This window comes from Mastacembelus armatus, chromosome 15, assembly GCF_900324485.2.
Source record: "Mastacembelus armatus chromosome 15, fMasArm1.2, whole genome shotgun sequence".
In the NCBI taxonomy this organism is placed as follows: domain Eukaryota; kingdom Metazoa; phylum Chordata; class Actinopteri; order Synbranchiformes; family Mastacembelidae; genus Mastacembelus; species Mastacembelus armatus.
In genome coordinates this window covers 22,438,464-22,465,764 of record NC_046647.1, presented here as the reverse complement: position 1 = coordinate 22,465,764, position 27,301 = coordinate 22,438,464, and the positions used below count along the sequence as shown (strand labels likewise).

Below are 27,301 nucleotides of genomic sequence, written 5' to 3'. Positions count from 1 at the left end.
TACACCCTAAGTAGATTAATGGGTCAGTTTAGAGAAGTTCATCCAGGGTTCACACTAAGGTTCAGACAGAGTTCAGCCAAACACGGACAGAGGGGAGGAGGGAGAGTTGGAGCCACTGTACAGGGAAACCCGACAGACAGAACAGACACTGGAACATAGAACAAACACAGAACCAGTTAAAACAGATCGAGTGAAAACAGAACAAACACAGAACCAAGAAAACAGAAACAAAAGAAGAACCATAAAGGAACTAAAAAGAACCCCCTGAACATCCAGGTTTTCTTCAGTAGTCCATAAAATAACTGTTCTCCACAGTCAGACGTTCTTTGTCAGCTCGTTCCTCTTCACTAAAGCTGCACATTCTGTTGTTCTGTGACAAACCAGACTCAACATATACAAAGTTCTGACTAACAGTCGGTTCCTGAGCAGTGACGTGACATTTAAGTATAAATGAAGAAACTCTGGAGTCTCAGCAGGTGAGTTTGTTCTGGCTGAAGCACATACGTGTGTCCTACACCAGATTTTACCAGAAGTGGTTCCTGTCGCTCAAACGCCAGAGCCTCCTCTGAAATGCGGCCTGAGGATGCAGTGAATTATGCATCACAGCGTGAATGTTTGCGTCACCTCTGCCAGCAGCTGACTTATTGATGAGGCTGCAGCCGACGCTCGGGGAGTCCAGAGACGCTGCTACGGCTTCATGACCTCCAGCTCCAGTTCAGCCGCAGGGTTTAACTGAGGCCTCTGACTGAGGCTTCTGCCTGACTGATCCCACCTGACCCAGGTTAATCAGCAGTAGGTCAGGCAGTAGGACGCTGACACCCCTGATGCACATAAACTATGATGGTGGCAGTGGGTGAGGATAGGAAAGGGGTTCAGGGGGGGTCAGGGAAGTGATCCTGCAGACACCAGGAGTGGAGGACAGTGGGACTGGGTCATCGGGTGCTGATGGTGCTTGAAACTGAAAGAATGAACTCATTGTTGGATGTATCAGAGCAAGGCAGGGGAGGCTTTTCTTCCTTTTGACAATAGATGCCCCGTACTGTGATTTTGGCCTGAACTATCTGCAGTCAGACAGGTCAGATACTGTCCCCGCTCCACGCTGCAGGTCCCGGATGCATCCACAGACCTGGAGAAGTTCACCGATCACAGGAAGGCTCAGTTCATATGGAAGACCTGAGACCTGAAGCTGGGAGGAGCTGCTTTGTGTGTCTGCACATCAGATTAATTGAAGAACCCGTCACTCAAAAACACGGAGAGCCGGAATTTGTCCGCTGTACGTTACACGGGTCTCATGTCACAGGTCAGGGAAACCCCAGCAGCTTTAGCTTCCACTTCCAGACTCACACTTTGTGTGTGAGCTACTGGATGTGACTTGACTAAATATTTGTTTGTCTCCACTTCATCCCAGTTCTCACACACACACACTCACACACACACTCACACACACAGGATCTGGTGTCTTGTTTGCTCTCACACACCAACTGACCGGACAAATGTTCTTTTGCTTTTCCCTCCTAAACACTGCCGCTGGCTAACACCCAGCTGTGTGTGTGTGTGTGTGTGTGTTTTGACTATGTGTGTCAGATCTCTCCCACCCTGCAGGTTTGTGTGTATTATAGCAGCCCACTGCTCCTGTGTCCTTTGATTAAGGTCAATCTGGTAAGTAGAGTTGGCAACACACACATATACACTGTCTGTGCTGCCTCATTCATCCATTCTAATATCATTTTGTGAGTGTGTGTGAATGTATCACAGTGTTTTACTCTAATCTGCAGGAGATATTTATAGTGTTTTATACGTTGGGACTGTTTGGGTGTGAAAACTGTCCCTTCAGAACTTAAATTAGACTTTGGTTCCTCAACTAGTTTGTGTTCCCAGAGGAAAGTTCCTTTGGATTTTAGTGTCATTATCCTTTTTTTTGTGTCTTCTTTGTATTTTCTACTTAAACAGGACAATAGAGAGAATATTCATAGCAGCATTGCTGCCACTTCACCGCTGTGAACAGGTTTTCTTCAGCCGTTTCATCTCATCCTGAAACACAGACCTGAAACATGGCCGCCACACAGCGTGTTACATCACTGAAAGTGAGGACCGAGAGCCGTGTGACTGAAGGCTGAAGCACACGACACTGATGAGTATGAAGTCGTTGACCGTAATGTATGTAATATACGTCCTTAGTGCATGTGAGGCTGTACACTGTTGCTGTCACGTCACATCGGATCACAAAATCTTCACTGCTTATTGTTTCACTTACTGAGTGTGTGTGTGTGTCTGTGTGTGTGTGTGTGTGTGTGTGTGTGTTGGATGACATTACTAAAAAGAGTCGACATGTTACACAGCAGTGGAGGCTTTAAAGCCTCCAGCATCTCACACACACACACACACACACACAAAACCTCTCAGCTTGGCTCTGTGCCCGTATGCATGACAAGACCTCTGGGACCCCCTAAAAACACACATGTACACACACACACACACACACACACCACCCCCACCCAACACAAACTCGGCAGCCTGGCGCCTAATAGCACCCAACGTCTTCCCCTGACGTGGTTCAGTGTATGTGTATGTGTGTGTGTGTGTGTGTGTGTGTGTGTGCGCGGTCACGGCAGAAAGAACACTGCGACCTAAAAACCCAGCTCACTGAGAGCGACTGCACGTCGAACAGAAGGCTCATCCAAGTGTAAACACACACACACTCACACACAGCACGTGGACACACACACACACACAGCACGTGGACACACACAGCAGATGCAGACATGTAAACACACATTAACACACTCGAATGGAGGAATATAAATGTGCAAACACTCTTCACACACAGTTGATGTGTGTGACTGACATCACATGTGACGAAGCCTCAGCTCCCAAAAACATTTAAAAGATTTTTTCATCTTCAGATGTGTTTTCCAAAAGTACAGACGCTCGTATCAATGATTTTAGATCACTTGTTTTTATTTTCTCTTATTGCTTTATTTTTATTTTTTAACACCAACTTCACAAATATCTGATGGAAATTATGTGACAATATTAAAAAATAAATAAACCACACACATTAATGCAGCTGGTGAAGCTCACTGTGGAGTCTCTCTGAGGCCTGTGAAACAGTGACCTTTCCTCTGTGTGACCTATGACCTCTGTGTGACCTGTGAGCTGACCTCTTTGGAAAAAACTCCAACCTGGACACCATGAGGACTGAAACCTTCCTCAATGATCAGCAGAAAATCCTGTGCTCGTCCATTACAGCTCGTCTCTCACCTAGTTGACATTGGGATGCACCAGGCGCAATGCATCCTGGGTGTTGTAGGATTTAAACGATCACCCGTGGAGAAGTGAGTGTTTTGACTCAGACTTGTGACTCCAAAGTGTTTTCCAAATCACAGCTTCTACTGCAGGCCTGATGTCAACAGGAGAGGTAAAGCCAAACTTCCATCGGTACCGTGTCTGTGCCTGTAGAACCTTGGTTCAGTTTCTGTTCTGCTCATTTGGACTTTTTGTTTGTAAAAGATCTACGAGTGGGATCTGAAGGACAGGAGCGGCTCGGACCAGCATGGCAGCAGTAAAACAGCACAGAACAGACAGAACGTCCTGCAGACGTGAGTGTGTTCATCTCTGTGTTGTTACATCTGAGTGTTTTTCATGGTTCGGTTGCAGCTTTGCCTTCGTCGCTGCTGAGATGCAGGTTGGCTCTGGGTGTGTTGAAGCGTGCTGCCTATACTCGATGTTCCTGTACGTTCTGACCTCCTGGCCCCTGGTGGGATCAGCGTCCTTCAGGATTCAGACTGACGAGCCACTGACTGAGGTCTGTCGTTATTTTATACGAATCTCTGAGTCTGTTTGCTCCGAACTGTTGTACAAACGCTGCAGAAACACTTTTGTACTGCAGTAGTAGTAGTATTATACAACTTTTATGTCTGTGTCACCCCCACAGCCTCTACAAACCCTCTGCTCCCACCACCAGGTGGTGAGGAAGCCTCTGCTGCTGTCATCAGGAAACAAAGCAGAGAGACCGTTTATGGGGAGCTCCTCGTGCAGATATATCTCTGTGCCATTAATTAGAGGAATTGGACAATTAATGGGTGCAACATGTTCAGTCTCTTAACAACAGTGAGGGCAGGAAGGATAATTACCAACCAGCTTCTGTTATCTGCTCAGGGCTGGAGTCTTTGTTTCTGGACAGGTTTGGACTGTGTGTCTGACATCAGGCGGCTGATGTTTCTGCAGCTCATGAGCGTAAGAGCAGAAATGCAAATGTGTGTTTGTGAATCATGCAGAAGGCGTTTTGCTAAAGGAGACGTGCGAGCAGAGCGCTGGATTTACCACCTCTTTATCTCCTGGTGTTTGTTTTGACACGCACCGATTAGAGCACAGTTACACTGGGCTGTGTGTTTTCTCATGGTCCAAATGGGAGGTGTCAACGTCTGTGTGTGTTTGCCCTAATTGGTGAATGTGCTGTGTGTGTGTGTGTGTGTGTGTGTGTGTGTGTGTGTGGAGATTACAGTGTGTTCTGCAGTATTAAAGGGCTTAAAGAGGGACGTGATGTCTGATCAGTGTTTTCCTAGATGGTCTGGACCTGCTGACAGTGGCTGCATCAGGACTTGGCCTGACACTCTACGTCTTTTAGCTAAAGATCCTGGTAAAAGTTCGCCCCTAATTATTTAAACAAACCAAATCAGGTGTGTTTGGTTTGTTTAAATGAAAATGTGATTTTTGATTTGGATATTTATGACTGAAGCAAGTTGTGCATCATGTACATCATGTTACAAACAGCAGTTTTTCTTACCATAATGCAAAACCAGCAATGAGACATCCTGTCTGCATAATGTTGGCAAAGGGCTGAGAGAAGTGGGATGATGTGCAAACAGACTGAATATCAACTAAACCAAATTTACCTCTGAAGACACACACATCTATGGACAGGTGAGGACGGAACAAGACGTCAACACTTCATAAAAATCTGTTTACCGTCAACGTTAACATGCAAAAGTTGGAATTTATTAACTGATGATCTACTAAAGAACAATCACAGAATCCACAGTGATCAGAGTCCACGACACGTCCTGCATTAGTTCACACATTAAACATCAATTAAGTTCATGATTGGAGACATGGGTGGAAAATGTCCAAACTGTCCTCAATGTATAGGTCTAATACTGACGTCCTCTCAACGTGTGTGTGTGTGTGTGTGTGTGTGTGTGTGTCACTGCAGATTCAGTGAGCTCTGCCTGACATCTAGTGGACACATCAGACACTGACATGTTTCTGGTTCAGCTGGTTAGATGCTCCAGGTTTGTACCTTGTGTGATCGTCTTTTACTGCAGTAACTAGAAGTACGAAAGTATTAAAGCTCCTCTGGTCCAGTAAAAGTCCGAAAGTACCATCATCCTAATGTACTTGAAGTAAAAGTAGTCATTGTGTTCTGAATACTGCTGGGTATCTTGTGAATTTCCCCCCAGGGATCAATAAAGTTTGATGATCAGTCTGTATTTTGTTGGATCCATCTGATTCTGAAAAGGAACTAAAGTTATCAGATAAATGTAGAGCAGGAAAAGTCCAAGGTTTCACTCTGACATGTAGTGAAGTCCAAGGATGAAGTAGCACAACATTTTGTACTATACCACTCTTTTATAGTACAAATACCTCAGTATAGTCATTAAGTCTAGTACATGGCTATTCAGTGTGTCTATTTATAACCATTCAGACTCAGCTGGAAGCAGTGGTGCATGCTGGTACATGTAGGAAACATTGAACAAGGGAACACTGATATCTGTTGGGTCATAGATGTAGTTTTAATGGACTACAAAGACCACGAGCACACACTGGTCTTTCCCTGGAACTGCTGGTGAGATTCCCCTTTAAAAACTGGTGCAGACACAGCAGAGGACCCAGGGCTGCACTCACCCTGCTCTGATACAGTCTCTGCTTCAGCATGTCTGCAGACCAACCAGCAGGAAGCAAACTGGTGTCGGTGGACTTTGAGATCTTCGGTTACGTTCAGGGTTTGTATGTTTAACTCTCCTCATTCTTCTTCTTCTTTGTCTCCTTTCTGCTGCGCTGTGTGATCGCAGGCTGTAAAATGATCCGTGCTGCTTAATTTAGGAACGAGCACAGCTCTGCTGCTGCAGGAGGAGCTGTCTGCAGCCTCAGGGGGTGGGCATTATGCTTCTCATTACTTCAGACAGGGGCAATAAGAAACACAAAGAGCTAAATGCATTTAGAAACCTGCTGTTTGGCTGAATCTTTACTCTTCTTCCTGCCTCTTCTGACTCATGTTTTCTCTTCTCTGGATGCTGACAGGAGTTTGTTTCAGAATGGTGAGTTTCTCTCTCATCATGTTTCTTGTCTGTTTAGTTTAGTTAGTTTAGTTAGTGACGCACAGATTCTGGTGGTTTTCCTTCACATTATTGGTTCTGTGGATGATGGTGATGATTATATTTCTATGTTGAGAGAAGCCAGTTTACACACACACACACACTCACACACAGGACGTGAACACACTAAGAGCCAAACCAACAAAAAGCAGCAGCCAGATCAGGACACTGCTTGTGCTTCTGCTGCTTAGAGGAAAAGTTCAGTGATTTTTCTGATATTTCTTTGTTTTGTGATGTAAAGAAAACTTCCTGTACAGGTGTGTACAGTATTAACCCCTTCCTGGCCTCCCTGCAGTACACAGAGAGGGAGGGCCTGCGGCTCGGGCTGGTCGGCTGGGTGAAGAACACCTACGGCGGGACAGTGGTGGGACAGGTCCAGGGTCCTGCTGACATGGTGGAGGAGATGTGAGTACACACCTTTAAAAACTCACATATACCATCTGGTTTACTGCAGGATTATTCATTTAAAGCAGGGGTGTCCAGTCCTGGTCCTCGAGGGCCACTGTCCTACTTGTTTTCCAACTATCCCTGCTATACCCACTGCTGATTACCTGGATCAGGTCTGTTCAGTCCATTAGAATCTGGAAGATACCATCTCAGAAGAGGGTGGGAGTGAGGGAAGACAAAGTGAAGTGGTATCCCCCAGCTTCTGATTGGCTGAACACACCTGGTCCAGGTAATGAGCAGTGGGTAGGGCAGGGATAGTGGGGAAACAAGCAGGACAGAGGACTGGAGGACCAGGATTGGACGCCCCTGATTTACCGTGTGCTGAGAGAGTGAGGTGGTGTTACTGGATTTCAGCCACTAGGTGGTGCACGTTACCTTCACAGCTTCAGTTCAGTTTTCTGACACCCCCTTGACTTTGAACCACTTAGTCCTCCATCAGGTGAGATTTGGCCGCAGCCAGGACAGTGAGAGAAACAAAACATTTTAATACCAACTGAATCACCTGAGCACATTTTGCTGACCGGCACAAATGAGACAAAAGACAAATAGATTTTTACAAACAGTCCTAAAGTTACTAAAACTGTAAATCTAATATCTTTTGTTTGGAAACGTTGCTCAGACCCAACAGGACAAGACATTTGACGACAGGTTTCTTGGGAATTTTGTTTTCACGGTTTTCTGAAGTTTCACATTTGAGAAAGTGAAAGCAGATGTTTAAAGAATGACTTAATCCAAACATTTTCTGTCGGCACACAAGCTTTTCCTGCACCGTCCCCTAAACCAGTGTTTGTTTCAGTGCACGTCAGAACACAAACACTGGGTCCCATCGAAACTGTGAAGACAGAAATGTGTAAATATAATATTCTAATATAAATCTCTATTATTTGTATCATCTTGGATTTACCCCAGAGTTTCTGTTCAGGCCCACCACTGACACATCTCGTCCATCTCAGACCCCTCAGACCCGGTGTGCACCTCCTCCCGCCCTCTTTCCGTCTCATCCTGCTAATCGCCAAGAATCCATCACGAAACTGACGTCGCCGCTCCGTTTGTTTTGACAGCCTCTCTGTCCGGCGGGAGTGATGTCACCGGGGTGTGGATGTCTCATTTCGATGACATCAGCGCCTCCGGGGACCTGCAGCTCCTACGCACGTTGTTCCAGACAATTCAGACGTGAAAAACCTGGAGCATGACACTAACGCAGCAAACAGCCAAAAAGAGAAAAGCACTGGCCTCATGCTTCACGTGTCGACTGTGCGTGTTGTTTAGAGTAGAACCAAATTGGTCTCGTTGAGTACATCCCACCCAGGTCTGGACTTGGACTTGATTACATTTGGATCCAGGGAGAGACACGAGAGATTCTTTGTGTTGTGGTTCGGTTAATTAGCCGATAAATCATCTGTGACCTCGCGGTGACTTTTATACACACACTCACTTTGATTGAGGGGATTAAAACACACACTCTACTATTTCCGTCCATTCTATCGCTTCCACTCTCACTCGCGACTCCACTTTCACCACGACCTCACTTCCTGCGGGGCCTGGGAAACAGGAAGCAGCTGTTCCTCTGGGTCGAGGGCGGGAGGACAGAGGAACAGGCGGATAAAAGAGGCAGGAAAGGAGAAAGGAGATGAGGAAGGAGAGAGATGGAAAGAGAAGGGAGCTGGTGGTGGGAGGTGAATGGGTGGCAGCTTAAAAAATGAAAAACACAAATGAAACAGGTGGTGGTGTGAAGCATGGAAAGAGAAAAGATGAAAAGAAAGGTGGAAAAAGGGAAGAGATGAATGGATGAGACTAGTGTCTGACACTGAAGGGAGTTTTGATTTACAGCCTGATTTAGAGAGTTTTCAAAAATCTCTCAAATCTCAGTCTGGCCTGTTGATGCACACTCGAGACGTATCGTGTTTCAAGGCCTCCAGATGTTGCTGATCCATAAAGTCCACGGTTTTGGCCTCAGGTGTGCAGCTGTAACCGAGTGAAGGGTTCAAAAAGGCTCCACTCTTCATATTTGTCACTAGTTTACAGATACAAACCTGAATGTATAAAGTTACAGATCCAGGTCTCTCTCCTTAGACCTTTTAAGCATGGGCCTACCTCTCTGAGTAATGAAATGCTCCACAGACCGGACACTGTCAGCCTCCTGAACCGTCAGAGAGCAGGGCACTGGGTTCATGAAATGAATGGATGATAACAGCCTCCTCAGCCTCCTATATAGATATAAGACTAATCCCTGAGATTGTTCTAGTTCAAGGACAATTCCAGTGTTTTACAACGTGGGTTCTTCTTATAGTTCTCTTCATATAGACTTTGCAGTGCAGGTAGTGATGTAACAATAACTAATATACTAATGTGCTGGAAGAGATAACTGAGCTCTGGGAAGTGGAAATGTGGAAAACAGGCGCTTTAATAAAAAAGTATCAGTAGAAAATAGCAACAGATTAGAGAACAACAAACATCCAGCTGCTGGAGACTTAACACTAAGCTGTGGGTGTGTGTGTGTGTGTGTGTGTGTGTGTGTGTGTGTGTGTACAGTAGAGTAGTGGTCGACTGTCCATGAAGTTTTTTTTGCCAAAAACTAATAAGTAGGGCAGCTCTCTCTCTCTCTCTCTCTCTCTCTCTCTCTCCACCACCCTATTATTTCTTCCTCACTCGCTCAGTGCAGTTGTGTGGCTGTGACCCTGATCCCCTGAAATCTCCTGTAATCTACACACACACACACCAGAATCATCAGACGGCCACAGACGCTGTTTCTGCTGCAGACTCTCAGGGTTAAATATAGCTGCAGAAGGAATGCATGTGTTTTCCCATCATGCCACTGGATGTCCAGATGCTGGTCTGAGCCCTCATTGACTGTGATTATTGAGGAATGACAGCTACATCAGTCTGTGTTTGCTCTGTAACGTGCACGTATCTGGGCTGTTTGTTGGGGGTGTTTGCCGCTCAGTTACTATAATACTAGTTATTATATTGGCTGTTTTTCTGGTCATTTAGATCCTGTTCAGAGTTTCGGATTTAAAATCGAATGAATTTGATTTTTTTTGTGTGAAGTCTGATTTTTGTGTGCAAATGGAAGAAGTCAAAAATATTTTAGCTTTCTTGGAAACATGTTAACACCATCATATAGACCTGTTTGGGGATTATTACCTTGATATGAAAGAAATAAAACCATCAGGGAAGCAAGAGCCTATAAAAGCTCATCAGATGTGATGTAATGCCCCATTTTGAGCCTGTGGTTTTTATTTGGCAAATTGCTCTGATTAAAAGAGGCCGAATTAGCTGTGACCAGCTGCTGTTTGCAGTGAACCCATGGATGCACAGACAACCATCACTGGATCACTGTGACACTGAAGGAAACTTAAAAACAGCAGGATCCTGAATGAAGTTCTGCAGCCTCTTTTTTCTTCTGGTTTCTAATGCAGGGACACCAGAGATAATGAGATCTTGAAGGAAGTGGAAGTCAAGATGAATGATATTAATATGCAGTAAATACCCATGTGGTCTTTTTTAACTAAGTTAAGTAATAATTTTTAGCTCTAATCCATCTCACACAGTATCTGCCCACTCCCCTTCAGAGACTTTTGTCTTTGTGAATGTCCATATGTTACAGACCATATCCTGTGTCTTCACCAGGGTCTAAAACCATCGCTCCCATACGGAGTGTCCACCCAAACTGAATTTCTACTGTTTTTATCCTTCCCGTCTGTGTCCTCCACAGGAAGGTGTGGCTGAGTAAAGAAGGAAGTCCGTCCAGTCGGATCACCAGAGCCTCCTTCACCAACCAGAGAACCATCGACAAGCTGGAGCTGTCTGGCTTCAAGACTCGTTTCTGACCAACAAACCAAACGTACCCTGATTAGCTGCTCTGCGATGAAAACACTTTGACCTGCTTCGGCTGTTTGATTTGAGTTTAGGCTTCATGTCCTCGCTCCTGTGAAATCTATGACTGAAGCCGCCGACGGACGTATCAGGTGTTTGCTTGTAGGACGACTCACGTTTGAGATCAGTGAAGAGAAAGTTCTGTTTCCTCAGGCTGAGCATGTTGTGTTAGCTACAGACATAAACAGTTGGCTGATATTTGAGTTGTTTTTTTGAACAAAGTCTTTAGACCCTCTCTGTGTTTAGGTTCTATTGAAGAAGAACATCTTTGTTCTGTAGGAAAATGTCCTGGGGTCCCTACTTGGAAGACCTTTTGGAGAACTATACCTAATGACTTTCCTGCTGAGAGTTAGATGCAGGTACTGCACTATGTTCTCTGGCATTAAAGCTGTGCTTCATGGTGTCTTGGTTTCAGACAGTTCCACCTGTCAGATCTTTTCTCTTATTGCACATGAAACCCAGCAGGTTGTTGGTTGGATTCCCTGCCACTGTGTGATGCAAACAAACACACCCAGGGTTGATGTCGTTACATAACAGCAAGTCACCTGACCCCGATTACCTGCTGCGTATCCAATTAAATCACAGCGAGAGAATCCCTGGTCCCTGACTCAGCAGGACCAGAGCCCCCTGCAACACAAACAGTCCTGAAATCTGCTCTTAGATTTAAAAAACCACCGGCTGCTTCCTTTAAATGTAAAACCAGACTGAGGGTGAGCTCCTGCAGTGTGTACCGGTGCTTAGAGACCAACTCTCCCCGGATAAAGTCTCGGTAGCCGGCGCCTGGTCGTCATGGCAACATGCCCCGAGACATGACTCACACATGAAATCGGGACAATGGAGGAGGAGGAGGAGGTGTTAGCGTGTGTTTGGAGAGGATCTTATCGTAATGACACACTTATATAACACAGTAGCACACACACACACACACACACACACACTGGATGGACTCACTGCTGACCCCTCAGCCACTGAGTGTGTGTGTGTGTGTAATGCAATGAGGTGGTGAAAAGACCAAACAACAAGCAACTTTCTCCCTTTTATTCTGTAACAAGTGAATGTATCAGGGATCAGTTTGTTAGGAACCGCTGGGTCAGAGTCAGTCGGCTTATCAGGAACCCCTGGGTCAGACCCAGCCGGTTTATCAGGAACCCCTGGGTCGGACCCAGTCGGTTTATTAGGAACCCCTGTGTCAGAGTCAGTCGGCTTATCAGGAACCCCTGGGTCAGACCCAGTCGGTTTATCAGGAACCCCTGGGTCGGACCCAGTCGGTTTATTAGGAACCCCTGTGTCAGAGTCAGTCGGCTTATCAGGAACCCCTGGGTCGGACCCAGCCGGTTTATTAGGAACATCTGTATCAGAGTGAATCAGTCTAATCCAACAGTCCTGCAGTGAATCCTCCTTCATGAAGGGGAAAATGTTCAGACATCCACTAACACAATCTGTATATGACAGAACACAGTTTAACAAACAAACTCCATCCTTCAAAATTATCATAGTGGACTGAGAAGGACACAAACGTCTTTGTTCTGCTTCTCTGTCTCTTCGTGGTCTTTTCTTTTTGGTCACTTTGGTCTTTGTGGTTGGTTTTGTCTCAGTGTGTGTCTTGTTTAGACATTTTGCATGTCTCTGTGGTTGTTGTGAGCCTCTTGTGTCTGTTTGTGATCAGTTTGTGTATTTTCATGGTCATTTCTGTCTTTGTTGTTTCTTTGTGTCTTCAAAATCAGCGACTTTAAAACTAGAAATACTGACCCTGGTCCAGGGACCCCCTGACCTTCTTGTTATGGCACAATGGGTTACAGAGCCAACCTGCATCGTACCTTCACCTGTCAGTGGACAGGAAAAACTCCCTTTGAGAAACCTCAGCAGAACCAGACTCAGTTTGGGCGACCACTGCCTGGACCGGTTGGGCTGAGTGAGGAGAGGAGAGGGGAGGAGAGGAGATAAAATAAAGAGAGGAGAGGAGAGAAGGGAAGGGAAGGACAGGAGAGGAGGGGAGGGGGGAGAGGTGAGGGGAGGAGAGCGAAGAGGGAAGGAGGGGGGAGAATGGGGAGGGGAGGGGAGTGGAGTGAAGTGGAGGGGAGGAGGAGAGGAGAAGAGGAGAGGAGAGGAGAGGGGAGGGGAGAAGAAGGGAGGAGGAGAGGAGAAGAGAAGAGAAGAGGAGAAGAGAAGAGATAAGGAGAGGAGAGAAGAGAAGAGAGAAGGAGAGGAGAGGAGGAGAGGAGAGGAGAGGGGAGGGGAGAAGAAGGGAGGAGGAGAGGAGAAGAGAAGAGAAGAGAAGAGAAGAGAAGAGAAGAGAAGAGGAGAAGAGAAGAGATAAGGAGAGGAGAGAAGAGAGAAGGAGAGGAGAGGAGAAGAGAGGTGCATTGTGGGCAGCCCCCATCAAACCAAACTAAAACAGTTCTGTCTGATGTTTGTTCGTCTTTTGCTCGGCCAATAAAAACGCAGCCTCCCCCACACTCATCCTGGCGTCACCCACACACTTCACTCACTGCAGAGAAGCTGGAAAAAATCCACCGGCCTTGACCTCTTCTTCCTCCTCTTCCTCGCCTGGCAACCAGTTTGGCATCCTGTAGTGGTCACCATGGCAACGCCACTGTCTGGAAATGTTTGTGTGAAAGATACAAGAAGAAGAGAAAAGTTGGTGTCCTCTTCCTCCAGTCCTCCTCTTTCCTCCTTTCTTCCTTCCTTCCCTTCCTCCCCTGGCCGGTGCGTTCACTGCCCACGCAGGTAGCCGTACCCGTCACGTTATTCACACCTGAGTGGGCGCTGACAGCCAGCTGTTGCCAGGCAACGTGTCGAAGCCGACTCCAATGAACCGTTGACATTTAACACAAACAAGCATCTGTTGTTCTTTTCTTCTCTGCTCAGTTCTACGGAGAACCGGCTCAGTCGGTCCACGGTGACCTGCTGCTTTAAAGGCAGTGACACCACATATAGTTTGGAGTCATCACCATGTGATGAGTGTGATGGTAGAAGGTGAAGATCAGCAGGTCGAAGCTGCTGCATGATGGGAATTCTCTGTGTGACCTCTGACCTTTTCCTCAGTGGACACTACTTCTAAACAAACATGGCTGCTGTGTGTTGGACATTTCTGCATGGTGTCTGGTGTCTGAGTGATAATCCTCTACGCACACACACACACACACACACACACACACACACACACACACACACACACACACACACTGAGCAGCACCCCCAAAAAAACCTTCAAGGCCAGATCACACTCTGACACAAACACACACACACACTGCTGCACTGCATGTGAGGACAGTTGGATGTCCTTCAGATCCTGACACACACACACACACACACACACACCATCATTCCTCCCCTTGCGTTTCATCAGCTTCTCACTGGTCGGCCTTGTTTTCAGGTCATGAACACACACACACACACACACACACACACACACACTGGCGGTGCTGACGGTGTTTCCTCTGTTTCCACTGTCGTCGCTGCAAGACGACCAGGTTCAGCTTCAGGAGCTGAAGCAGGATTGAATCGCTCGGCTGCTTCATTAACTGCAGGACTTTTAGTCTCATCAGTTATTAAAGTATGTTGGCACATGTGGAGAAAAATAAAAAAGAAACACATGTAGAAAGAAATAGAAGTAGGTTAAGAGTAAGGATACTCACATAGTGGTACTTTTACTTTGAAGTAACTTCTCCCACATCTGGTTGCAGGATGTGTCAGGGTGTGTTCACAGCCTGCAGGATTTTCCCAGCACTGAGTTTTGTATTTTCATATTTGCGTCTCTAACTTTTCAGAGCTTGAGCTGTTTGGCATCACTCAGTCTCTGCAGACTCTCCTCCTCCTCATGCTCCTCCTCCTGCTCCCTGCTTCTCCGCCTCTCACACACAAGTTGGGAGCTGGGTGCGCTTCATTACCTTCCCCACCGCAGCCCGGAGGGGCGGAGACACTCCAGCGGTACAGATGAACCTTAAAAATGCGATGTCACTTTTATTTTCCTGGTTCGTGTAAAGAGGAATGATGAAGGTTTATTTTTCCACCGGGGTCATAAACACACAGGCTGGACTATATGACTGGTCTCATTATTTCACCATCAACACAGAAGAAACACACGTTTGTGAAAAGTATGTAAAGAAAAGCATTAAATATTAAAAAGAACAGGATGAATATTAATATGTAATAAGACAAATCAATACAATACAATCAATACAAAGCTGTTTAGTGATAAATGTTTGCTTTGTTGTGCAATAATAACTATAATTTTATTGATGATGATGATTAATCAGGTAGGTTTGATGTTCAGTCATATTTCAGCACGTTGTGTTGCTGCTGTATTGTGTATTGATTAGACACTGAAATATATTTTAATAGAGGTCAAATAAATCAGTTTCCAATGAGACTTCTGTCAATACCTGCTTCAGTTGTAAATTAAATGTGACGTCATGTTTTTAAAATATTTTTATTCTTTATATGTTTCTGACAACAGGTAGTTTCCCTGCCCACATGCAGCCACTGGTCCTTGACTGACCTGGGGCCCTGCATGGAGCGGGTCCTCTTGTATCTGCAGGGTCTCTTTCAATGTGGGGGCCATGGTCCTCTGTAGCAGGGGCGGGGATATTGTATGCATGACTGCGCAGGCTCTAGCGCCGCCCCGCCGGTGCTGCGGGGCGCTTGAACCGAGCGCACCGAGCGCTGCAGTCGGGGCTGGAGCGCGGGGAGGGCGGGGGGAAGGAAGAGGATTTGAGGACTCTCTGCTCCTGCGCCGTGTTTGCTCCGAGCTCTCACTAGTCCGTGTCTCCGTCCTTCGCTCCGAGCGGGACTCCACTGCGCTTCTGTCGGCCTTCAGGTGAGTGCGCACCCGGACCGAACCGAGCCGGGCGGGTCTGTTTGTTTCATTTTTTCCAGCTTTTGCACGGATGCGTTTCATTGTACCCGCGGGTGGGGAAGAAGCGTGCACAATCACGATAGCTGCGTGTGCGTGTGTGTTGCGGGGTGTGCGCCCCTTCCCTCCGGGGCACAGGCTCTGTTTCGGGTGAACTGTTCAACGGAAGCGGCCGCGTCGTCGGCTGCGTCGGCGAGTTGTGGCGCAGCGACGGGCCGGGCAGCGAGCTCCTCTCCCGGCTGTGAGTGTTGGCTTCAGGGCGCAGAGCTGCTGCTGCTGCTGCTGCTGGTGGTGGTGCCCTGAACTCCGCAGCTCCGTTTATCTCCAAGTGATGGAGGGATGTTTGCCTTCTCCCTGGTGGAGGAGGAGGAGGAGGATGAGGGTGGTGGTGCTGCAGGCGTGGTCGCCTCTGCTGACCTCAGCCCCAGAAGCACCAGAATATTCCCACAGCTCTTGCTCTGATGTTCCTGCACTGACCTTCCCCATGAAGAATAACAACAACGACCCATTTCCTCTTTGGGAAATCTTCAGTTAATTTGAGACTTTTGCTGAATTAAAAGCAAATTTCATGAGGTGTGAACTCTGGGCGAATTGGCAGATGGGAAATGTATTTTTAGCTGTTGTGTGGAGGTAAAAACAGGAGGATTGTGGGTGACTGCTGCTGTTGTGAGGCTCCTTTTTGCGCAGACCCAGTTTCAAATCCTGTGGAGTGATTATGTAATCAGATACTGGACTGCTGCTTTGCCTCCTCCTCCCTCCTGCTCTCTCCTTCCTCCTCCTCGTCTTCCTCCTCTGGTTTCCTTCCACCCTCTTTTCTGTCCTTTTCCTTCCTCCTCCCTTCCCTTCTCTCCTCACACAGTTCCTTCTCCTTATCTCTGCCCCCTTCCTCCCCCGGCCGCCTCCCGTCCTCCCCACCTCCTCTTTGATGCAGTAACTGGGAAACATTTGGCCACTTGTTGACTGGAGCCTTTCGAATGTCTCAGGGAGGTGTCGACTGTTCCCATGATGCACTGCTGCTGCTGCTTTAACCACCAGTTGGTGTCGAACAACAAAGTTTAATGTAAAGATCTTTTTTTACTTCCCAGTGAGGGTGTTGGATTTTATCACCGGCACCCACAGGCAGGTCTGAGGTCCGAGTGTTTCTGTTCGTAGAGGACCCCTAGGACTGCGGCGTCCAGGTTTAAAGGGTTTTTAAACACAGCGACAGACCTTACCTGTCCCTGGCTCACCTGGAAACACATTGTGCTTTTCTCTTTTTATTGAAGTTTCACAAATACAGTCAGCGTTGTGTTTAAATGAAGAACAGTGCTCTGTGTTTCAGTCTCTACGAAGCCTCAACCTGCAGGGTCAAGCAGCTGTTGGACTATAAATCCGTTTTGTTTGCCTTTGGATGTTGTTGAGGAAAGTTTCCCACGTCGTTGCTCCTACGTAATCCTTCCTGCAGCAAACACAAAGCTCTCTCTAACGTTTGGACCTGCTGCTTGTTTTTACAGCCTCTATAAACGAAATGGGAGCGAGGACAGGAAGTAGTTGTGTTTATGGGAAATGTGGTTTTTGTTTGGAGAAACACAAAAAATACTGTACTTTGGTCTTTAACGAGCTTTACATCCAGACCTGTTGCTGCTTGGTTCTTTATCTGGTTCGTCAGCAGGCTCAGGTGTTTGGCTCATGAATGTTCTACAGGGACGCTTTAAGTGGATCGATGCTCCTGCAGGAATCATGAACTGGGCTTCTGGGAGCATTTTTGGCTTTTCTTGCCTTCACTAATGCCTCGGCGGAGGTGGAGGCGGTGGGATGATGCAGGTTTGGCTCGGCTCTGCTGCAGCCTCTCAGGGAACAGGCACGGTCTGAGCTTTTGTTTTAATACCAGGCCGATATTAAAGTCAGCTGGTCCCGATGTGTTTTCTGCTCCCTGCACGAGAGGAAGGAAAAACACGGAGGACTCTAGGTTTGAGCTGATTATTCTGCAGAGTCATGAAGTCAAATATACATTTTTCTAAAGTGATTAAAAATCTGCAGCAAAGATAAAAACAATTAAAACAGTTAAAAGACTGAAGGTAAATCTGGTGTCATGAGCTTCAACTGTCTGAATCCACAGCATCAGGCAGGAAAACATGAAAAACTGCAGTGAACTGTCAGATTCAGTTTTATTAAAATCAGATGGATCCTCAGTCCAGTCCAGTCTCTAACAGCTGCTTGTGTTTAGATGATATTTTGCCTTTTTTATTCAGAGCCAATAATCATAATAATCGATTAGTCGATGGAAATAAAAAAATCCGTTTTGATAATTGTCAGACATTTGCTGCTTTTCTTTGTCATAAATGAAAGTTGTTTGACTTTGAAATGAATAATTGATTAGTGGAGAAATTAATGGGCAGACGGATCAATAAGGAAAACCTGTTGCTGTAGTTTACACAGCATCTTTACTTTCATTTTCACTTCTCATTCATGTGTCTGTCTCTTCTTCACGCCTCCTTTTGTTTGCGTGATTCTGTTTTTTACTGTGTCTTTGTCCCCCTGGACCTCAGAGCTGCTGTAAACACGTGTGTGTGTGTGTCGCTGCATTCATTAGTGCAGGCTGTGTAGTAAACTGTGTGTGTGTGTGGTGGGTGTGTGTGTCTGCAGGGAGAGGACGGCGACAGTGGTTTATTGCTGGGACAGGGAGGGGCAGCTGCAGCCATGTGTCTTTGATCCACCTCTGTGTACACAGTTCAGTCCCAGTCACGTTCAGTCTTTGTCCGAGACCAGAGGGCAGGTTGTGTCCCGTCAGGGTGAAGGTTGCGTCCCCTTGAGGGTGACAGCCGTGTACCCAGCCGGTTGTTTCCCGTCCCGTCAGGGTGAAGGTTGTGTCCCGTCCCGTCAGGGTGAAGGTTGTGTCCCGTCCCCTCAGGGTGAAGGTTGTGTCCCGTCCCCTCAGGGTGAAGGTTGTGTCCCGTCCCCTCAGGGTGAAGGTTGTGTCCCGTCCCCTCAGGGTGAAGGTTGTGTCCCGTCCCCTCAGGGTGAAGGTTGTGTCCCGTCCCCTCAGGGTGAAGGTTGCGTCCCCTTGAGGGTGACAGCTGTGTACCCAGCCGGTTGCGTCCCGTCAGGGTGAAGGTTGTGTCTTGTCCCGTCAGGGTGAAGGTTGCGTCCCCTCAGGGTGAAGGTTGTGTCTCGTCCCCTCAGGGTGAAAGTTGCGTCCCCTCAGGGTGAAGGTTGTGTCCCGTCCCGTCAGGGTGAAGGTTGTGTCCCGTCCCGTCAGGGTGAAGGTTGTGTCCCGTCCCGTCAGGGTGAAGGTTGTGTCCCGTCCCCTCAGGGTGAAGGTTGTGTCCCGTCCCCTCAGGGTGAAGGTTGTGTCCCGTCCCCTCAGGGTGAAGGTTGCGTCCCCTCACGGTGAAGGTTGCGTCCCCTTGAGGGTGACAGCTGTGTACCCAGCCGGTTGCGTCCCGTCAGGGTGAAGGTTGTGTCTTGTCCCGTCAGGGTGAAGGTTGCGTCCCCTCAGGGTGAAGGTTGCGTCCCCTCAGGGTGAAGGTTGTGTCCCGTCCCATCAGGGTGAAGGTTGTGTCCCGTCCCATCAGGGTGAAGGTTGTGTCCCGTCCCATCAGGGTGAAGGTTGTGTCCCGTCCCCTCAGGGTGAAGGTTGCGTCCCCTCACGGTGAAGGTTGCGTCCCCTTGAGGGTGACAGCTGTGTACCCAGCCGGTTGCGTCCCGTCAGGGTGAAGGTTGTGTCTTGTCCGTCAGGGTGAAGGTTGCGTCCCCTCAGGGTGAAGGTTGTGTCTCGTCCCCTCAGGGTGAAGGTTGCATCCCCTCAGGGTGAAGGTTGTGTCTCGTCCCCTCAGGGTGAAGGTTGTGTCCCGTCCCCTCAGGGTGAAGGTTGTGTCCCGTCCCATCAGGGTGAAGGTTGTGTCTCGTCCCATCAGGGTGAAGGTTGTGTCCCGTCCCCTCACGGTGAAGGTTGCGTCCCCTCACGGTGAAGGTTGCGTCCCCTTGAGGGTGACAGCTGTGCACCCAGCCGGTTGCGTCCCGTCAGGGTGAAGGTTGTGTCCCGTCCCATCAGGGTGAAGGTTGTGTCCCGTCCCATCAGGGTGAAGGTTGTGTCCCGTCCCCTCACGGTGAAGGTTGCGTCCCCTCACGGTGAAGGTTGCGTCCCCTTGAGGGTGACAGCTGTGCACCCAGCCGGTTGCGTCCCGTCAGGGTGAAGGTTGTGTCTCGTCCCCTCAGGGTGAAGGTTGCGTCCCCTCAGGGTGAAGGTTGTCTCGTCCCCTCAGGGTGAAGGTTGCGTCCCCTCAGGGTGAAGGTTGTGTCTCGTCCCCTCAGGGTGAAGGTTGCGTCCCCTCAGGGTGAAGGTTGCGTCCCGTCCAAGAGTTTGGTCCCTTTGGTTTGTGTGTTTGTAGTTTTCCTGACCTGTGAAATCTTGCTACCAAATCACGTTTCCATTGCGTGCAACATGATGACATGACATGTTGTTTGTACGTGTTGGGGGTGAGATCAGGCTGGGAATGTAACTCCATCTGTCAGACAGATGTTGCGCAGTCAGAAATACAAGATTTGCCTCTTGAATATTATGAGAAAGTGTCATAAAACACCCAAAGTACAAATACCTCATATACCTGACCGAATGTTGCAGAGATCAAGAGAATCATCAGCACAATAACATCCGTCGCCTCAGGAAAAACACTTTAACCAGCAGAAACGCTGCGACGTGTCGGCCGCTGAGACGGATTCATATAAATGATTTAACAAGCCTGGTGGTTTATCCCAGATTCAGTCTAAGACTGAGGCTGCTCCTTGAACCCCACATCAAAAGGTCCCCTGTGAAGTTGAGTTGTGAACAGTGTTTACACTCAGTTATTAGTGATGTTTTTAGCTGGATCACAGGTCATGGCCTGTTTTTCTTTGACATCACCCTGTGACTCCTCAGATTTATCCTCCGTAAATGACACGACTTGAGAAACGTCCTCAGGGTGTCACAGGGTGATGAGACGTAGGTGACGAACCTCCAACACCTCCATTGGGATTAACAGGTGAATTGTAATGATGCACACAAACTGTAGGAAAAACTGAGAACGTGGCGTATTGGCCCTTTATGACGGCGAGCTGTATTTTCAGAAACCAGGCCAGGCCTCAGTGTCTCTGTCGTCCTTTTCTCCTCCAGCTGCAGACCTTTATTTCTCTCTACCTCCTTCTTGACTCCTCTACTGGTCTTTCATCTCCTTCCACCTCTCCTCATGTTTTAAGGTTTTACTGCTCTCTTCTTCTCTTGTTTCGACACATTATCCTGTTTCCTTTCCTCTTGGACTCTTTTCACTTTAGTTTGGAAGGAAGGAAAAATCCCTTTTTTCTTTCCTCGTTTCCTGTCTCCTTCCATCCATCCTTCTACTCTCGTCTCCAACTCTTTCTTCTTCTCTTCGTTTTTGAACAGTTGTAGATGTTTTTCCAGATGAACTGACTCAAATCAGTTGAAATGAAAACAGACCAGTGCTCCAGTTCACCCAGTATGTGTCCACATATTATTGACCTACTTCAGTCACTGCAGGCTGCTCACTCAGTTTGTGGGATCACAGTCATTGTCCTGTCCGCTAATGGTCCAGGACACACCTGTCGCACAGGTTTAGAGTTTGGGGGAAACAGCAAAGATACCTGATCCGTACTGTGTGTTGGCAGAGTTTGGGGGTCAGGATCAGCGTCCAGAAACTGAGTCAGTGCCTCCCAATGAAATAGGTAATTCTAGGTTTTCATATTCTACAAGCTGCAGCATCACAGTGTCACCCAGTCACCTGTCCATGGGCAATCATATACAAACAGTTAGTCCTGTGAGGTCAGTTAGTTAGCAGCTGCTGGTCTGGGTCTGGGTCTGGGTCTGGGTCTACATTCAGTCAGTAATATTTGGTCCAAGTTTCTCGCTCATGTTGACGTTTGCGTTTACAGAATGTTAAACTGACGTTAACGCGGGGTTGAGAGCCAGAATCAGGTGTTCAGGTGTTCAGGTGTTGAGTGTGACGGGAGGCTGGAGCTGCAGGTACAGAGGGATGAACAGATGAAGGAGGGAGGAGCTGAAATATGCTGCCCGGAAAGGAGGGAAGAGGAGGAAAGTGTCCAGCAGATAGGAAGTGGAGCAGTGCGACAGAGGAGGTTGGAGGAGGAGTGTAGGATTTTTTTCCCAGTGGCCAAGCTTCAGCTAAATATAGAGAAGTGTGTTAGAGCAGAGCATCACCCTCAGCAAACTGCAGGGTGTCCAAGCTTCATCCGTGTTCCACCAACAGCCAATGAATCAATGACAACTCTCAGAAAGTGCATGTGAACGTGTCAGGGTTTTAATTTGGGCTTTAATCAGACTGTTTGAGGGCTGACACTGGCTCTTGGGGTTCAGGTCAAGTTGGGGTCTAAGGAATGTCCTCACAAAGATAGAAGTACGTGTGTTTGCAGGGGTCAAAGACCAGAAACCACATGTCCCGTGCTGTTGTTCTTCTTTCACACAGAGCTGCAGAAATCACCTTTAATTCCGATTTATTTATTTATTTATTTTTTATGGAGCCAAAGCTACTGAGCTCGTTATGTTCATGTCGTCTTCCATCCAAGGAAGAAAACCCCCACAGCTACACAGCCCTGATACCTCATGAATAAAACATGTGATAGTGTTTATGACAACTCTGTACTAATTTGCAGCTGAAGCTTTTTCCATTTGCATCTTTCCAGAAAGTCGTTCTGCTCAGATTTGTCGGTTTCTGTCCCGACAGATTGTATCTGAACACACAGCAGGTTGAGCTGCTGCTAATCAGCCTTTTTCATCTACTTTGTACTCAGACTTTGTACTTTACATGAGTATTTCCATGTTGTGCTACTTCATCCTTGGACTTCACTACATGTCAGAGCCAAACCTTGGACTTTTCCCTGCTCTACATTTATCTGATAACTTTAGTTAGTTAGGTAGGTAACGTCAGCTACACAGCACTATATAAAGTACTGGTCGTACTACTGGTACTGCAGTAAAGTAAAAATACTGCATCCAAGAGCTGAAAGTTACATCAGTAAATATTTCGTGTGTGACCAGTTAATACTGTGATGGGCTGTGACAGTAACATGACGTAGTGTCCACATGTGTTTAATTTCTTCAGATGGGAAATACACCCACCCACCCACCAGATGTTGGTGTGCAGTGTGGCCACATCTGGAGAACTCGAGCTGAACATTTCATTTATCAGGAATGTGAGCGCAGTGTGTGCACGTGTGCTTCTGTATTTGATGGATTTTGGTTTGATGCTGTTGTGGTGACACTTTGTCAGGGTTCAGGTTGGGGGGGGGGGCATTAGGTCAAAGAGTGCAACGCCATAGCAACGCCAACATGTGTCACAGAGACGCGCCTCTGGTCGTATGGAAATTTAATTAAATGGAGTCGATGTGTGTGTGTGTGTGTGTGTGTGTGTGTGTGTGTGTGTGCACCCTGAGGCGTTGCTGCTGAAGCGAGGGTGGGGTCGACAGCAGACGATGTGAGGAAATGAAGGACTAGCTGAAAGTGGAACACGCCTCAGGGCTGCAGACCTGCAGACTGTCGGTCCGTTACCGACCTAAACTAAACGTGAACTGTCTCGGGTTTTATTGTCGCTCACTCTGATTCGGCTTCGGGGTCGAGGTGCCTTTGACCCCTGACCCCCCGTCACAGCTCAGTCTGATGTGTCCCTGATATAACTCACTGTACTGCCCACTCTGCTGAACCAGTGTTCGTTACTCCTCCAGATGTTTCTCCACTGTTCTTATCTGCTGCTGATGTTAATTCACACCCTGACATTGTTGGGGTCGCCGCCGCCGCCGCCGCCGCCATTGTCCATGGGCGTCTTAACATCTTGCTTTCCTCCTCGTTTGGTGGAACAGGCAGCGGGCGTCGTCATTACAGAAACACTTTCCAGGGTGGGTCCGTCTAAAGCCCGTGTCCTGGTCTTTATCTCTTTCCTTAATGTTGCGTGTTCTCAGATTTCTGGACTTTGACAAACTGCGTCTCATTTATCAGTTTCCAGTCGGAGAGCTGCGTCGTCTGACAGCAGGTTCTGTCGTCGTGAACATTTGTGTGACGGCTCGTTGTTCATCTCTGAGGACGATTCATGGAGGTTCACGTCCAGTTTCAGCTGATTTGACTTTGGCTGCTCGTTTCAGGCGAGGCTTAAATCACTGACCCCCACCCCTCGCATCTGTAACACAACCCCTGATGACTTCATACACTGCAGTACATCTGTGTGTGTGTGTGTGTGTGTGTATTAAGGAGATTTACACCAGCGTGTTTCTTACCCATAAATACTCACTGGTGAGTTTGATGACATTGGCTGGAGGGAGGGGAGGGGTAACATGTCCTTGACCAAATGCATAAAGATCCACAACACACACACATACACACACACACACACACAAATACACAAACAATCAGATTCTGTGAATGATTCAGCATCAATTCACAAACCTTAAGAAAACTGTTGAACATCCTGCTGCTCCATTGTTAAAGATAAATCAAATAAGAACCTCATATAAACAACTAAATCAGCTTTAACCAGTTAGTTGCTAATAAGATAAGAGCTTATACGTTTCATTAATCAAACAAACAAACAAACTGACTTGCAGCCATAATGATAAACATGCTAATATGCTAACATGCTAAGTAATAAGGTAGAAGGATTTATCCAGTTTATTCAGTTACAGGGGAGGAAAATAGTTTTTCACACTGTGAACAATAAGGGAAATGATGTTGTTGCCAACAGCAACCAGTCTGTGTTTAGTCGTTTCTGAACAACCTGCATCAAAAGATAATAAATTAGAAGCCAGCTGTGTTTTTAAATAAACACTGGTGGTTGTTGTTGTTGTTGTTGTTTCGAGGTCTGTGCAGACAGACAGGAGGGTCAGGGCAACAGGTGGGCTTCAACCTGCACTGCTGAGGAATGTGTTAATGCTCCGATCAGCAGGATCCACACACACACACACACACACACACACACACACACACACACACATACATCCTGTACAATAGATTAGATCTGACATCCCACAATGCACTGCGACATGAGCCGGGCAGGATTGTGCGCTGGAGGGAGAGAGGGAAAGTATCTGGCAGCTGGCCAGGGTGAGTTATGGGATGGATCGCCATGACGACACAGCCGACCCTCCAATCTGGGCTGTGAAGAGCCGAGTGTTTTTGTGTGTGTGTGTGTGTGTGTGTGTGTGTGTAGGGGGTGCTTGGCGGTCTGTGGTATTTCTGGGCTGAAGCTGCTCTGAGCTGAAGTGTTGAGCAGATATTTTGAAGATTATTCGCAGTGAAAATGCTTTTCCAGGTGTCCAGCTGTTTTTATCAAATCCAATTTAAAAAAGCTTTGAATACTGAGAGAACACGGTGCCAAGTCCTGAAGCTGGAGCTGAAAATAAGGCAGTAACTGGTAGGAAACTATTATTACTGTTGTTTTTCTTCTTTTGGGCTGTAAGGAACTGAAATGTCAAACTGTAGTAAATAACAAAAAGTCCATCTTGTTATATTCAGTTTGTGATAAAATATTTGAGAGAAAATTCCTTCTCTTAGTTTGAAACACGACTGAGATTGATTGATCAGAATAGTCACTGAATATTGTTTTTGCTGATCGACTGATCGCTTCAGCTTTTTCCTCCCAGCTCCACTGTTGGTCCAGCTTGTTTCCCATGTGAGGTTAGTCTGAACACACGGCAGACCTGAGCTGATTGAATGATTCTGTCTGAATTAAATATTTACATTCTCCTGACTGACAGGGCATTAAATGAATCAGTAATATGGGAGAGGCAGTATTGATCCTAGTGATTAAGACTCCACTGAGACCATTAACATCAGTGAAAGTCAGCAATGGATGTGGAGTCAGTTACAGGGAAGGACCCAGAGAGGTGCTCAGTGTCAGCCTTTGTGTCAAACAGTAAAAATGTTCTTAATGCCCTGTGGCTGCAGAAACAGGGGCGTCTTAGTCCTAAAAGCTCCCGAGGTGAAAAATCCTACAACACCCAGGATGCATTGCACCCAGTGCTGATCATTGTGCATGGTTTCAGTCCTCATGGTGTCCAGGTTGGGGTTTTTTGTTTGTTTTGTTTGTGGAAGAGTTTCCATAGAGCTGTGCACTTGGACACAGAATATTCTGTGAGGTCCAGCCATGAATGAGGACATCGTATAAATGTAGATCAGTTGGAAACAAGCAGGATGCAGCAAAGGGACAAGGTGGGAGGTCTCTCATTGTTCTGGGTGCAGTGTGTGTCGGAGTTACTGTGCAGGCTGTTCAGACGGTCATCTGAAGGGTGTGTGCATCAGATTAGCTCTGGCTGTTGGTGAAAATGATGGCTGAAGACTGCAGGGAGGAGGAGGAGGAGGAGGAGGAGGAGGAGGAGGAGGAGGAGGAGGAGGAGGAGGAGGAGGAGGAGGAGGAGGAGGAGATCAGGTTGGAGTTTTCAGACCAGAGGGAGGATAAAGGTTAAAGATGGGAGGGAAAACAAGAGGAGGCTCAGGATAAACAGAAGAGAAGGATGGCAGGGCTTTTTAAACCTCTTTCTTCTCTCCCACATTCTCTGCTCCTCTTCCTCCACCTTCCTCCCTATCTCTCCCAGCTGCCCCACCCTCCTCTCTGTGATCCTCTGCTTCTATCTGAGAGTTTGGGAACAACCAGTTCTCTACAGATCCCATCTCCAGAGACCGAACCCCCGCCCTGTGCAGCGGCACTGGCCTCGGCCTGTTGGCTCTCTGCTTTAGTTCCTGCTTGGTAAACACTGAACCTTCTGCATCTGAAGACATTCAGCTCCTCCTCTGGTTTCACTGCTGATTCCCATGGACACATCCACCTGTCCTGCTGTTTCCTGTGGGACAATACCTTCACGTTCGTTGTGGCTGTCGCATGTTGTGCACTGATCGTAGAGTCTGTGTTGTGAGCGTGTCAGAGTAATGACAGGGGTTTTCCTCCATAATACTGGATGTTCCTGCAGTGCCGGTGTGGGAACGTCACTTTAGAGGATGGGACGTTATGTTTTGGAGCCAGAATGTCCCGTCGGGGCTCCTGTAGCTCCTTATTAAATCCTGTCTCAGTATGAACTCTGCACAGACTCGCCCTGCTCTGAGAGACGGGCGGATCAGAAATACTTCTAAAGAATCCTCTTGACCGCTGCTATTTATCTCAAGTGCTTCATTCCTCTTTGCGCCGTCTGGTCCCTCGTTTCCTTTCCTTCCTCCCTTCATTCCTTCACCGCCATCTTTCCTCTGGCATTTATTTCTTCCTGCAATTCATCCTCCTCTTCTTCACATTTTCTATCCTTTAACTCTTTGGCTCCACTGTAAAGGTGAGGAGTTCTGGGTAATGTAGTCTGAGCTGTGATGACGTTAGGGAGAGGTCTTGTGTTGTGTTCTGGTTTATGCTGGTGGACTGACACTGGTGTGACAATGATCTGTACTGGTCTGTGTGCTATCTGCTCCCAGTAGAGCTTCCATTAAACCCGCTCGTGCCGCCCCCACACGCCCCCTCACTGGATATCGGCAGCATGGATCCTGCTGTGCATCTGTTACTATCAGCACCTGTTTCCACATTGTCCTCACATTCTCAGTGAGTGTGGTCAGTATGAAGGAAACGCTCTCTCCCAGTTTATGAGACTACTGGGTCGTCCTGAGCCTGAGTCTTTACATTAGAGTCCCGGTAATAAGACTCTGCATGTTGAAACTGACATGATAATGAGATGTGCTGCTTTTATGCTGTCAGCCTTGTTTCTGTAGAGTGTGACTCAAAGCACGGGTGTGTTTTGT

At 47.4% G+C, this 27,301-nt stretch overlaps 2 protein-coding genes across 3 annotated transcripts in view; both read left to right on the top strand.

The window, feature by feature from the left end:
* The first annotated feature begins 5,817 nt into the window (after nucleotides 1–5,817).
* On the top strand, nucleotides 5,818–11,103 carry LOC113131396 (acylphosphatase-2-like). Of its 2 annotated transcripts, none has more exons than XM_026308569.2 (4): nucleotides 5,818–6,002; nucleotides 6,301–6,317; nucleotides 6,670–6,779; nucleotides 10,537–11,103. In XM_026308569.2, exons 1-4 carry the CDS (start codon nucleotides 5,933–5,935, stop codon nucleotides 10,649–10,651), a joined length of 312 nt encoding a protein of 103 aa, XP_026164354.1. In that variant the 5' UTR covers nucleotides 5,818–5,932; the 3' UTR covers nucleotides 10,652–11,103. The 2 variants fall into 2 exon arrangements, with proteins under 2 accessions (XP_026164354.1, XP_026164353.1); XM_026308568.2 differs by having other exon boundaries at nucleotides 5,853–6,006.
* A 4,309-nt stretch (nucleotides 11,104–15,412) lies between these two features.
* The window catches only part of LOC113131730 (spectrin beta chain, non-erythrocytic 1), a 73,574-nt gene continuing 61,685 nt past the window's right edge, over nucleotides 15,413–27,301 (top strand). Inside the window, exon 1 of the mRNA XM_026309320.1 lies at nucleotides 15,413–15,516. The gene's annotated coding sequence lies outside the window, so the exon portion shown is untranslated. The remainder of the gene's footprint in view (nucleotides 15,517–27,301) is intronic.